The following is a 14,393-nucleotide window of genomic DNA, read 5'->3' as shown; positions in this document are numbered from 1 at the left end:
AAATCAGAGGTTTTAGCAGATGTAGGGCCCAGAGGAAGGATGCATTTCCCCAGCATCTGTTGGTATAGCAGTCAACCAGTCAAGTGGAACTTGAGAAAGAAAACAGAGTTTGGGGTCAAGGGTGATATAGAAGATTCCGGGTCCTGACAGCAAACTAACTGTTTGCTAAAGAGAAGAATGTCAGAACTAAGGCGGAACTTTTCCCCTAGATAAAAAGGGTGGGGAATTTGAGAACTTTATACTCACTCAATTGAGGGACTCTAGTGATAGGTAGGTGAGAAGGCAGCCAAATGGGAAATTCGGGGGATGATAGAGTTGGGTTTCATGAAGCTCAAAGTGGTGGGAGTGTGATGGCAAGATGAGGAGGATGTTAAGATTCAAGAGAGAGGGGGCAGATGGGGAACAATGAGAAGAGAAGACAGTGTTATGTAATATGAAGAGAACAATATTTGTAGCTAGAGGAACTGAGGGGCTGGGGAGTAGAGACTCAATTGTTTATCCTTCCTTAGTTCTTTTATGTATGTGATCAGCTTGTTCACTTTATGTTCTTCTGTAAATCCTTCACAAAGGGTCTGCCCAAAATATTGAGGAGTTTCTGGGTTTGGAAGGATGATGGTGGAGTGTGAGATTGAGAGTCAGAGAACTGGGGTCTGAATCCTGTCTTTCCCACTTATTCCCTATGTGACCTTGGGAAAGTCATTTAAAACTCTTTGGGACTCAAATTCCCCACTTATAAATCTCATTTGTCTATCCCCTTCTCTTGCTTCAGGAGGCAGTATGGTGTGGTGGGAAGGGTGCTGGATTGGGATCCAAGGTCCTGGATTCAAAGCCAATTCCTCCTTGGTTGACTCTGGTCATTAGTCAAAAAGCATTTATTGACCATTACATATCAGACACTATGATAAGCACAGCAGGGATATAAAGAAAGGCAAAAGATGTTTCAAACTCTCGGGGGCTCACATTCTAATGGGAGAGACAAAAACCAACCATGAACAAATAAATTCTATATGGGATCAATGGAAAATGATCAACAGAGGGAGGGCATAGCATTATGGGTGTGGGAAAAGGTTTCCTGTAGAAGGTAGGACTGGAGCTGGGACTTGAGGAGACAAGGGAAGCCAAGAAGTGGCAATAAGGAAGAAAAGCATTCCAGGTGTGAGGAACAGCTAGAGAGAATGCCAAGAGTTAGAGTGTCTTGTCCATGGAATATCTGGGAGGCTAATGTAAGTATAAGAAGACTGGAAAGATGGGAGGCTATATTTGAAGGATTTTGAACACCAAACAGGATTATTTATTAATTGTTCTGGGCCTCAGGTACATCTTATGTAAAATGAGAAGGTTGGGGACTGATCTCATGACTTTTTGTACCTTTGCAAAAGGTGTTGCTCCCAAGCTTGAAATATTTTGGATTTACTTAGCCTGCATTTTTTATTGTCACCCTCCCTCTTCTAATCCATACCTCTTCCAATCTCACCCCATTAGAATGTAAACTGTCTCAGAGCAAGACATTTTGTTTGTTTCTCATGTGCTTTGCATATTGCTTTGTCTACAATAAGCATTTAATAAACATTTGTTGGATAAAATTAAATAACCATTTTTTTTTTTTTTAGATTTTGCAAGGCAATGGGGTTAAGTGGCTTGCTCAAGGCCACACGACTAGGTAATTATTAAGTGTCTGAGGCCGGATTTGAACTCAGGTACTCCTGACTCCAAGGCCAGTGCTCTATCCACTGCACCATCTAGCTGCCCCAAATAACCATACTTTCATCAAAAATGACTTCAAGAGATTGTCTTCAAGACAAGAAAATAAGTCATATGGGTCAGCAATTACTGATGGAGGTTTGTTATAGAAACTGAGAATCTTCCATTTTTTTCTCTATGTCCTCTCTCCAGTCTTATCCTTAAATGTTCTTTGAATAGTCTGGTTTAATTGAATCTCTCACCAATCTTCTTATAGGTTGGATTTTTTCCCCCCTCTACTGTTCTCATTTTAAAAGATGACACTGGTTGTATTCTTCCATCATCTTTCCATGTCAAGTAATACAGAATTTGTTTTCTAAAAAAGTGTTATCATTTTTGGAGCCCAAATCACTCTACCTGGCAAGAAGATATCAAGTGTATATGTTGGACAGTGATTTATAAGCTCTTCTGACCTCTTTATTGTGGCAACTGATCTATATGATTCAACTTAGGAAACAATAATGGTTTCTGTTTGCCACAAAGTAGATATGGAAAAGACATATATTCCAGGTTGAGAGTTATTGTTTATTTTGTTTCAAGGGTTTTATTCAGTCAACACAAACTTATGAATGGGTTCTTGAATCTGCTGTAGGAAGACAGAAATGAATGATACATAGACCTATTTCTTATAGAATCATGGATTAATTTGAGGGGAGGGGTGGCATAAGGGAGGGAGTGGATGTAGGAATAAAAAAGATCATGTCAATACTGACAATACTAATTCAGAATGTACAAATACCAGAGAGATATAATCAAAAAGCTGAATGGTTCAGAAGTAGGAAAAGATCATTTTTTTGGAGAGGAAGGGCTAATAAGGTGGACATCTTGGAATATGAAGGAGGTCGTCTCTGAATTAAAGGCAGGAGAAGTTTTTTATAACATTAATAAACCCAAGTTATTTCCTATTATCTCCAGGATCAAAAACAAAATCTGTAATTTGGCATTTAGAGCCCTTCCTACTAACCTTACTTCCTTCCAAATACACTGACCTCTTAGCTGTTCCTTTCTTCATAAAATGGAGGTCTCTAAATTCCTTCTTTTTCTAAATCCTATGATTCCATTTTTCTAGACTCATTCTCAGGAGCATAGGGTCCTGAAAATAATATTTCAATTATATTCAGATACTTATTAAGAGCCTACTATTTGCAGAATGCTGTTTTTGGTACCGGGAGAATTGCAGAATTTAGCTAGGACCTGGCCCTTGCCCAAAAACAATTTGTCTGGAAGGTGGATAAAAAATAAACATAATAATACATAAAAGCATTGATGTGTGAGGTAAAAAAAAAGGTACTATTGAAGGTCTTGGTAAATCATAACCAGAGTGGAGCAAAGAAAACTGCCTTGGAGTAGATTTTGAGCTGGGTTCTAAAGGTTGAGTAGCAGAAATTCAATTGAAAAAGGACACTGAGGAGCAAAGGGAGGAGCATGAGGAAAGAAGATGAACAGATTGGCTGAACCTGGGATGTGAATGAGATGATGCTGAAAAGGTAGGCTGTTTCTTGACTGTGGAGGGTTCTGAATGTTAAGTGTTTGAACTTATCTCAGTGGGCAATAGGGAACCATAGGTTTTGAGAAGAGTTATGATGTGACCAGATGTCTGCATGACAGTAGATCCTGTGAATCTCAGCTTTCTAAAGACTTTAGAGTGGCAAAAGGACCTCAGGGATCATTTAGTCCACCTTCCTTATTTTTTAAGAGAAGGAAACTGAGGCTCAAGGAAATTAAGCAACTTGCTCAAGGTTACACATGTACTAAGCTGCAGGGCCAGGATGTGAATCTAGATTTTCTGACTCACCCACTGGAGCTTTTTCATTTTCTTAAACCTGTCAGGGATGCTTTGGAGGGGATGTGTGCAAGGGTTGTAAGACTGGGTCAGATATCGCTCTGAAAGTCTTGAACTTCTAAGATTCTAGGAATGGAGGATGATGAAACATTAGTTTCTAGATTAAATGACTTCGAACAATCTTGTCAAGTCTAAGATTATATGATTTTAAGATCCCCAAAATGTTTCAAACATCTTTCTCTTCTTGCTCCCACCCGTTTGCTGCTAAGGACACTCTGGAAATATCATTGGCAGCCTCACTCTAAGGGAAGAGGGAAAAGGAAAAGGGCCTCTCCCTTAAACACGATGAGAGGCCGGCGGGGTGGGGGTGGGGGGCAGAGGTCAGGGTGGAGAGGTTGGTTGCTGGTGGCTCTGCCTATTCTGACTGATGGCCACTTGTCTGAGGTGGAAGCGGTGGGAGGGGGAGAACTGGATCATTAATGGCTTTGGCCTGGGGCTGGGGAAAGCCAAGAGGGAGGGAGTAAGGGAGGGGTAGTGGTGATGTGTGTAAATGGACACTCTGGAAGAAAGCAGGTGGGGGGAAGTGGAAAGGCCGGGGGGCTAGTGGGCTGGGGGGCATCTGTTCCATGTCAGCAGACAGGAAGCATACCCCTGGCTTGGGTCAATGGGGCTGGCCCCGGCAGGGAAGCTGCTTTACAAAAGACACCATGGCTGAACTGTTTTAAAGGTGTTCGATCTCATCCCAGGGGAGCGGGTTCTCTTTTAGAACCAACTTCCAGGCAGATACAGGAGGAGATACTGTGAAGGGGGCAGGGGGGAACGGAGGGATAGAAGAGGTAGTGTGAAAGGGGATGAAGCATAAGGCCCTGGGGTAAAGGGGTGCATCAATTAGCAGAAAGGAGCTATGGTGTCCTCACCCACAAAACAAAAAGACAAGAACAATACAGCTCTGGGACACTTTTCTAGCACCTGCCTTGGGAGGAGCTCAATCAGTTTTTATGGATACCACAGCAGGCCAGTCTTGGGTCAAAGTATGCTGACATATATGCTCTATCTGGAGTGGCCTGAAGGAGGAGACCTGGCCCAGGGAAGGGCCTCCTCTCAGGAACAATGCCACAGCTTGGGAGGCTTATCACTGAATCAAGTCTTTCAAAGGGAAAGACCATGTGCTGATGATGCTGTATCTGGGGTTACTATTCAGGCCCCACTAGCTGGATGACCTTTGAAGCCACAGGTTTACTACTAGCAAGAACTTTGCAGCTATACTCCCTATTCTGAAGTCATTGGGGGTAGGGGCAAAAGGGAGGTGAAAGGTACAGTTTCATTGACAATGTTGTTTGTGTATTGAGTTCTGTGCCCAGTTCTATTCCTAAAAGTCTTTGGGAGAGAGAAGAACTGACTGGACTAACAACTCATCTTGTATTCTGACTTGTTTTATGGAAGAAATCATGAACAAGACAAATGAATATTTACTGGTAACTAGCCAGGGTAAAGTTTTCTCTGAAGTTTAATTTTCCCCCATCAGCGATGGCTGCTTATTAGATAGAAGTCATCTTCAGGTGTTCCTGACTCTTGCATGACTCACCCCTTTCCCTTCTCTTTCTCACTAAAGGGTTTCTCAGGATCAAAGAATTTCAGAGTTGTCTGAACTCTAGTGCATCTTATACCTGAAAAATGATTCTCCCTCCTACAAGGGGCCATCTAGCTGTTAGATAGAGGGAAATTCACTCTTTGCTTAGGTAACTCATTCCAAATATGGAGGGATCTAATTCAAAGTTTCTCCTGATATTGGCCTTTTTTTTTTTTTGATGTCCACCTATTACTTTCTAGTTCTACCCTCTGGCGTCAGAGTAAAGTCTATCCCATCTTCTTCAAATATGTCATCATGCCTCCCCTAAATCTTTACTTGTCTGGGAATAAATATCCTTGGTTCTGGCAAGGTAGTCCCTTATGCTAATTATCAAGTATCTCTACCATCTTGGCCATCTTGTTCACTCTAGTGTCCTTAAAATGTGACACCCAGAAATGAACCCAGTACTCTAATGCTGTTGTACCAGAGCAGAACATGGAGTGGTGATCATGTGCAACCCTAGACACCTTGCTTCAAGGAAATGAAATCTAAGCTCAAATATCACAAGACTGGCAGTCTGCCAAAACCCACACATTAAAAAAAATAAGTTTTATTGAAGCTTTTAGACAGTGTTGTCACTGCTCAGTATTCCAACCCCAAAAGAACCTCCAACTCTCAGAGGAACAATAAAAATAGTTAAACAAAACAAATGACATTCACCATGCCTGACAACATATATCTCATTCAGCACCTAAAGTCTATCACCTCTGCATAGGGGAGAGGAATGTCTCATCATCAGTGTTATGATGAACTAATCTGAATTCTGATGTCTTTTAGGATTGTTTTACTTAGCTAAAAAAATTTTCTTTGTCATGCTGGTTTTCCTCTTGGATTTGCTTATTTAGTTTTGCATCAAATAAATCTTCTCAAGTTTCTCCAAACTCTTTATAATTCACTGTTTCTTAGACTGCAATACTATTCCATTCCATTTTCATTACTAACATTTGTTTGGCTATTCCCCAATTGAAAGCCATCTGGTCTATTTCCAGTTGTTTACTATCATAAACAGTGGCACAGTAAATATTGCGAGATACATGGACTCACTTGGGTATCTCTCTAGGAGGGCTTAGGTCTTGTGAAGTCAAAGGGCATGAACAATTTAGTTTTGTAGGACAGTTCACCTTTAGATCTTCTTCAGATAAACTGCTGTTTAACCAAGTGTATTATTCTCTTCTCATGTGATATGGAATTTTTTTTTAATGCAAATCCTTTAGGATATGATTCCATTTGTTTTCCCTGAAAAACTAAGGAAATGGTACAGTGATGGATAGAATTCTAGACATAGAATTAGAAGATGCTGGTTCCAGTTCCAAGGTCACTCAAACAGTTGTATGATCAGAAGCATATCAGTTCATCTTTTTGAGACCGAGTGAGCCTTCATCCATAAAATGTAAAACCTCTGGCCAAGGATGATGTGAGAATCAAGTGAGTTCATGGATAGGGAAGCAATTAGTAATGGAAAAACTCTACAGTAATGTGACCCTTTCTAGTTGTGTTGTCTTGGGTCACTCATTTCTTTTCAGTGAGTTTCAGTTTTCTCATTTGTAAAATGGGGATAATGAGACCTACCTCACTGGGTGGTTTTTCAGAAACCTTTACACTGTGCATACACGCGCACGCGCACACACACACACACACACACACACAGTGAATTTTTATATGCTCTAGAAATAAGAGGAATTATTAATGTTATTCTTCCTGTTACCAATGTAGACAATGAGAAAAGGTGGGCTAGTTATATAAGTATAGAGAAGGGTGGATAACAAATAGAGAAGCTACAGTGACACCCATGAAATATTAAAAAAAAAATCAAAGGCCTCCATGCTAGATCAGCTATGGGGGCTTACCAGAATGATAAGAATCCTGGAGAGGTCATGTCCTGTTCTAAGAAAGGGACTAAGAAGGACATCCCTTCTTCCTGAAATGTTGTTGGGTCCTGACTAGAGACACAGATTCAGAGCTTACTAACACTCTCAGAGAAGAGGTGCAATTCCCAGAGAGTATTTGTAGTCCAGAATTAGTGCTACCAAGACAGCAATATGCAGGAGCAGAGGGTGGTATTTCTTGGGAGGCAAAAGCAAAAGGCAGAAGGAAGAGCCGAGTTCCAAACCATGTACCAAAGTTCCATGGAAGAGCAAAAGACCAGAAGTCAAGGTACCTTGGCTTGATCCAAGGTCCAGAATTTATTGGCTCTGTAACCTTGGGCAAGGCACTTTCCTGCTCTGGAGCCTAGTCACTTTCTCTGTAAAACAAAGATGGCAAGCTCTGCTCTGCTTTCTGTGCAGGGTTTTCATATAGCTCAACCAAATGAGACACTGGATATAAAAGGATGTTTTGTGTGCAAAGTGTTCTATGAATGACAACAAGAAAGGAACAATGTTGGTGTCTTACTCATTATGCTGATAAAGTTTCATCCCTTTTTGCTCCCCAAAGAACTGTGTCCCCCATGTTAGATGTCTGTCCTCTGCCTGTCTTGGTAAAGTGAATTAAGGGGATGGAGGAGGTATAAAAGTAAACTGGAGTTAGAGAAAAATCAGATACTGGGCAAACCCAACTCCCATTCCAGACCCTTATCACAGTTACATGCCAGAAGCCAAGGACACTGTATTTAAATATTTTATGCACATAAATATAGGACTTTCAAATCTTTAACATCTTTGGTCTTGGTCTTTGGGGAAATCTGGGGAGGAGCCAGGACTCTTGTAATCAAAGACAGAAGGCTGGCTCTTTCCTTACTCCATGCTACCATCTTAGGCTTTCTTACCTCCTTCCACCAACTCCTTTACAGTACGGTAGTCATCAGCCAGGGCAGCATAATGTAAGGCTGTACAGCCCTTGAAGCTAGCTCGGTTGTTCAGGCGATTGTTGAAGTCATCCTCTCGGGTCACCAGGACTACAGGAGAAAGGGTGGGAGAGGAATAACAACAATTTAGTTAGAATGCTTAGGAGAATTAATTTCAGATTATATGATTTAGAATTGGATAGAATTAGAGAACATCTAGCTCAACTCCATTATTTACTACTTGAGGAAATTAAAGCATAGGGAGGTTGATTTTTTTCCCTGAGGACACATAAGTATGAAGAATCTGGATGCAAAACTAAGTTTTCAGTTTTGAGTTTTCTGATTCAAGATTCAATGCTTTTGGGACTATACCACACTACCTCTCCATAGTCTACTAAAGAAATGCCAACAGATCTGTTCCAGTTTGCATGTATTTGTTGTCTTAATTTCATCTAAAAATGTTTTTGGAGTGATATAGGTTGAGCTGGATCTCATAATTTTTTGGAGGCTTATTTTCTCTCTTCCCTTCAATTGCTTTGTGTGACGGCGCTATCATGTTCTTTCATATTTTCCTCCACATTTCCTTCAACCAAATATTTTGCAACGAGCTTGGCACTGCTATTGATTGCTCCGTGTTTCTGACCAGAAAGAAAATCTAGTATATATTGGCCAACATTGTATTTGGCATTCAAAGCTCTAAAAATCTGATCCCCTGCTACTTTTTGAATCTTATTTTATATATATCATTTCCCCTACATGCACATATGATTTTTTTACTCAGTCAGATATGAGATTCAATATTTCTATCTCTTATGCTTTTGTACTACAGTGTCCAAAGCTTGGATCCAATGTACCTCCATCTCTCAGAATCCCTAGCTTTTTTCCAAAACCAATAATTAAAAAAAAGAAAATGGAAAACAAATCAACTATAAGGGACTCTTAATTTAAGGCTCATAATCCTAGATTTAATGAGGTCCATGAATTAAAATTTTTTGATAATTGTATTTCAATATAATTATTTTCTTTTATAATCTTATGTATTTTATTTGATGCTTATGCCATGTGAAATCCTAGACACCCTTTGAGGTTCAAGAAAAGTCTCATTTCCTCTAAGAAGCTTTCCTTGACTACAGCAGCTAGCTGAACACCATTCAAAATACAGAATCACAGAATCTGAGGGGCTAGAAGGGTCAATCAGCAGTCCAATCTGCACCTGAAGCAGGGATCACCTGCTACCTCTCCATTCAGTAGTCATCACGCAACTTTTCTGCTTATAGAACTCCCATAACAGAGAGTTCACTACAACCAGATTTCTTCTGACTATTAGCAAATTTGCCCTTATATGAACATCAAATTGCTCTCTTCCCACCCCCTACCCCAATTCAATCTTTTGCTGCTAGATTTTCCATCTAGGACAAGCAGGATTAAGTAGAATCTCTTCTAAGTGTTGATTGTCTAAAGTCAGTTATCATGTCTTCCTCAAGTCCTCAGGTTATCTGTTTCTTTCTTACTAGCTTTAGATAGCTCAGGTTCCAGTCCTCTGTCCATTCTGCACTTTGTGTAGACCAAGCACGCTGCCCATATCCTGAATAGGCTATACCTTGTACTATATTTTGATACCTGTATTAGCCATCCTGTTTCCACCAGCAGAGTTCTATATATATAGGAAGTATTTGAGAATGAACTTTTGTCAAATGAATGAAAGCTCCAGTAAAATATTTAAAAATCCCTATGCTAAAGGAAAGAGGATGCTGACAAGGATAATCTCTAAATTATTAAATTTCCATTAGTTTTGATTCTCTCTCTTCTGATGTCAGAATTAGGATTAATGCAGGGTGTGGGAATAGGGAGGGGAAAGAGCAAAGAAGCAGATTTGGATTCAATATAAAGAAAAAACTTAAAATGATCAGGGTTTTAACAAAGAACAGGTTTCATTGAAGGGTAAAGGGATTCTTATTATTGCAGATCATTGAACAAGAGGTGGCTAATTGTTGGCTAGGGATGTAGTAGAGCAAATTCACGGTCATGGGTACACAAGCCTTTTATCACACAAATCCCTAAGGGACTGAAAATGGGGTACAATGATTTCCAAAGTGCTGGTAGACAAGCCTGGGAAAGAAGTGAAGATAACACTGGTGAATTTCATAGATTCTTGCTCATCCATTACATTGGATAGCTGAGAACTAGTTGGGCTTTGTCTAATTAAGACTTTCCTCCCTCAAAATAAGAAACTTGAGCCTCACAGTTTTCTCCATGGTGTTAAAGAGGTATTCCTTCTCTGTCCCTCCCCAGAATGAGGAAGTTCCTCTACCTCTGCTCCTTTGCTTACTTTCTTCTTCTTTTTTTTTTAATATTTTTGCAAGGCAATGGGGTTAAGTGGCTTGCCCAAGGCCACACAGCTAGTTATTAAAAGTCTGAGGCCAGATTTGAACTCAGGTACTCCTGACTCCAGGGCTGGTGCTATATTCACTGTGCCACCTAGCTGTCCCTCCTTTGCTTACTTTCAAAATGGATTTCAGAAGATTAAGTTAATGTCACCTGGACTAATCTAGAACTACAGAATTTCAAAGTAGGAAGGGACACTGGAATATAAAATGTCACAGCAGGAAGACATACTAGCATAAAGATTATCAAACTTGAAAGGAGCTCAGAACCTAGAAGAAAGCCAGAATGTGAAGGGATGGGAAATATAAAATGTCAAGAGTCAGAAAAAACTTTACATATAAAATTTCTATTTACAGATGAGGAAAATAAATTTGCTCAAGATCACAGAGGTTAGAATGAGACTAGTGGTAAAAAAAAAAGCTAAGGACAGAGGAAAAGAGTGTTTTTTGGGGAGATTTACATTGGAAAGGAAGAAAACAGAAAGGGGAATCACTGCTTAGGGCAGATTGAACAATGATAAGAGAAGCTGTAATTTATTTTGTTCCATTTTTTTTTCTGCTAATGGAAGGAAAAGAATTCTTGAACCTGTAAGAACAGATCAAAGAATAGCCAGTTAGGAGGTGAAAACAAAGCTAAATAGAGAAGTAGGTAACTTCCCCATGAATTCAAGTCATTAAATCAGTATATCTATATCCCAAGGAAATGAAAGAACTGATGAATCTGTTACCAAATTCTGAAAAATTATAGACTATGGAAGGAGTACCAAAAGACTTGGAGAAGGACAATGTTATTTTGATTTAAAAAAAGAGAGAGAGAGAGGAGTGCAGATCACTAAGTCTAAGGTAGCTTACAAATTTTTAGATTACTTAAGAGATGATAGTGAGTATCACAATGAATTAGCATGGTTTCACTAATAGGAGGTAATGCAAGATTAACTCTTTTAACATTCTTAAAAATTAGGGATGCTCTCCCCAGAAAAGAGCTTTTGTTTATGTGGCTTTTTATCTAGGGCTATTTACCATATTAAAAATAAGTCATTTTAATATTACTATGAAATAGTTTTGATTTCAAAGTTCTCAAGTACCCAGACCACACTTGAGAAATGCTGGTAAGGTTAACCAGACTAGTAAATTCAAAGATCTCTCTAACTACACTTTACCTAGATTTAAACAAAATCATTTGAAAATGTCTTTTGTGCTATCTTTGCGGAGAAGAAGTAGAAATCCTGGCTAGATAGCCATAAAGGAACAGACATAGGACTACCTGATGACCAAACTCAAAGAATATAAATTGTGGTCAATTGGAAAGAGGTCTTTAGTAGAGGACTTCCTGGGATCTGTCCTTGGTTCTTATTTAAAATTTTTATCAAAGACTTGAATAAAGGCAAAGAGGGATACTTATCAAATTTCAAATAATCCAAAGCTAGGAGGGATGCCTAACATTTTAGATTATAGCAATTTCCAAACTTGCAAAGGATCTCAGAGGTCATCAGAAAAACATCTTTTTTCATTCCAGAGAAATCTGGCATTTGGACTCAGGTCCTGATTCCAAATCCAGGATTCTCCACTATCTCACAGTACTTCCCACTATACAATCTTCTAAGTGCTTAACATACATTTTCACACTTTTTTACTTCAACCCAACAATTATTTACTGAGATATTTTTATGTGCAGGGTCTTGTGGTGAATGTGATAAAGTGCAGTAAAATCGAAAGAGAACTGGTTTGAGATATAGAATCAGTTCCAAAAAGGTCTTTACAGGTTAGAATGTTGATCCAAATCTAGTAAGATGAAATATATGAATGATGAATGTAAAGCCTTAAAAAAAAAAAGAGTAAGTTTTACACTCAAATTAAAAAAATTAACTCCATAATCACAGGGCAGGGAAAGTATGACTAGACAGTAATTTATCTGAAAAGGGTTTTAGTGAACTGTAACTCAATATCCATCAACACTGTATTACTTCAGTCAAAAAGGTTGTGGAATCTTGTGTTTCATTGAGAGGTGGTGTTCAGGAGTAGGGAGGTTTACAGTTCCTCTGTGCTATTCCCTGTTTGAGTCTATCTGTGGTATTGTGTTCTGTTTGGGAATTTTAAGAAGGCAGGTGATGAGCTGGAGGGCAATAAGGACTGCACAGAACATGCTATTTGAACACTGGCTAAAGAAATGTAGGATGTTTATCAGAAATATGGACAAGGGGTGGCTAGGTGGCACAGTGGATAGGGCACCGGCTCTGGAGCCAGGAGTACCTGAGTTCGAATCTGACCTCAGACATTAATAATTACCTAGCTGTGTGGCCTTGGGCAAGCCACTTAACCCCATTGTCTTACAAAAACTAAAAAACAAAACAAAACAAAAAACAAAAAAAAGATATATGGACGAATGGGGATGGTGGCAGTGGTAGAAAATGAGTGTAGATGGTGCAGGGGACAGATATGTACTTGATACAAGGGAAATTTTAACATTCAAACTTGGACAAAAGTGAAACAAGGCTGCCTTGGGGGATGGCTGATTATCTTTCATTGGCTGTCTCCAAAGACTCAATGATAATTTGTTCAGGTATAAAGTAGAAGGGACTCTGGTTCAGGTGATGCTTGGATTAGATAGGCCCTGAGGTTCCAAACTTCCCATACTGAAATTCCATGGGCATTTATAGATGTTTTGAAAACTACAGAAGGCAGCATGATGGAGAGAAAACCACCTTGTATCGCCAACCCCAGCACTAGCTTCACTGACTGGGGGGGGGGGGGGGGGAGGTAGGGAGGGAAGAGACTTGAGATGTGGATCAAGTTACTTTCCTTTTTAAGGGTCTTTGTCTAGGGTCACACAGATAAAGGGCAAGATTATACCTGAGTTAAAAAAAAATGAACTTCACACTACAAAATAGGGCTCAACTTGCTAGATTATAGCCAGGGTTGAGTCAACAAGCATTTATTAACTGCTTAACAGGTGCCAGATCCTGTGAAAAAGAACAATGTAATTCAATGGTGCTCTATGACAAGTCAAAAATGCCATGCTACTTAAGGATAATGAGTGGAAATTGAAAAGATATAGGTTTTGGTTTGATGCAAGAAAATCTAATAATTACAGCTACCCAGTGGGCTGTCTCAGAAACAAGTGTATTTCTTTTTATTAAAGGTCTTAAAATAGAAATTTTATTGTTGCCTCCAACTATGAATATTAAGACAAAACCAATGGACATACTGTGCCTCACAGCATACATCAAACTCCATCTCTCAATGGAGAAGAGGAAGGCCTATTTCATTATTAGCTCCCCAAATAAAATTATGGTTTGAATGCTTTTTAGTGTTGTTTTCTTTTATATTATTGTGGTCATTTCATTGTTGCTGGTCTTCTAGTTCTGCTTCCTCATTACATCAGTTCACATAAATCTTCCTAGGTTTTTGAATTCCTTAATGTTTCCCTACAAAACAATAATATTCTATTACATTTGAATGTCCCAATTTGTTTAGCCAACCCTTAATCAATGGGAGCTGGTTCTGCTTCTAGTTTTGCTACTTTTATATTCTGGCATGTATGGGAGGGATTTTAATTTGTATTTCTCTAATTCTGGTTTCCTTGCTCCCAGAACTGGGGGGTGAATCCTTGGGTCAAAGGAAATGAGTTTTCATTAGAAATTTTCAAGATGGGGGGGTGGCTAGATGGCACAGTGGATAGAGCACTCGCCCTGGAGTCAGGAGTACCTGAGTTCAAATCCGACCTCAGACAGTTAATAATTACCTAGCCGGGTGGCCTTGGGCAAGCCACTTAACCCCACTGCCTTGCAAAAACTAAAAAAAAAAAAAAAAAAAAAAGTTTTCAAGATGGAGTTCCAACAACTTGTCAAGGACACTGAAAAGGAAATTCCTGTACTGGTGTAGTTTGGACTACATGACTTCTGAGGTCCCTTTCAACTCATATTTGGTGATTCCAAGATTCTGTCAATTAACACGAGAGCTGGGGTTTCTTCTTAGGGATTCCCCTTGCTTTGTCACATTGAGTTATTACAATGTGACTGAAGAGGTAGCACATGTAGTAGAAAAAATTTAGGAGAAGGGAGTTTGGATCCTAGA

General features: G+C 39.4%; 1 protein-coding gene across 4 annotated transcripts in view; it reads right to left on the bottom strand.

Moving 5' to 3' along the window:
• The window catches only part of CLPB (ClpB family mitochondrial disaggregase), a 177,126-nt gene that overhangs the window by 89,148 nt on the left and 73,585 nt on the right, over nucleotides 1-14,393 (bottom strand). For all 4 annotated transcript variants that reach the window (XM_074217294.1, XM_074217295.1, XM_074217296.1 and 1 more), the window contains one exon: nucleotides 7,918-8,046. In XM_074217294.1, coding sequence (XP_074073395.1) covers nucleotides 7,918-8,046 — 129 coding nt within the window. The remainder of the gene's footprint in view (nucleotides 1-7,917; nucleotides 8,047-14,393) is intronic.

Source organism: Macrotis lagotis, chromosome 1 (assembly GCF_037893015.1).
Source record: "Macrotis lagotis isolate mMagLag1 chromosome 1, bilby.v1.9.chrom.fasta, whole genome shotgun sequence".
NCBI lineage: Eukaryota > Metazoa > Chordata > Mammalia > Peramelemorphia > Peramelidae > Macrotis > Macrotis lagotis.
Note: the sequence above shows the minus strand (reverse complement) of the source record. Positions and strands in the feature narration are given on the sequence as shown.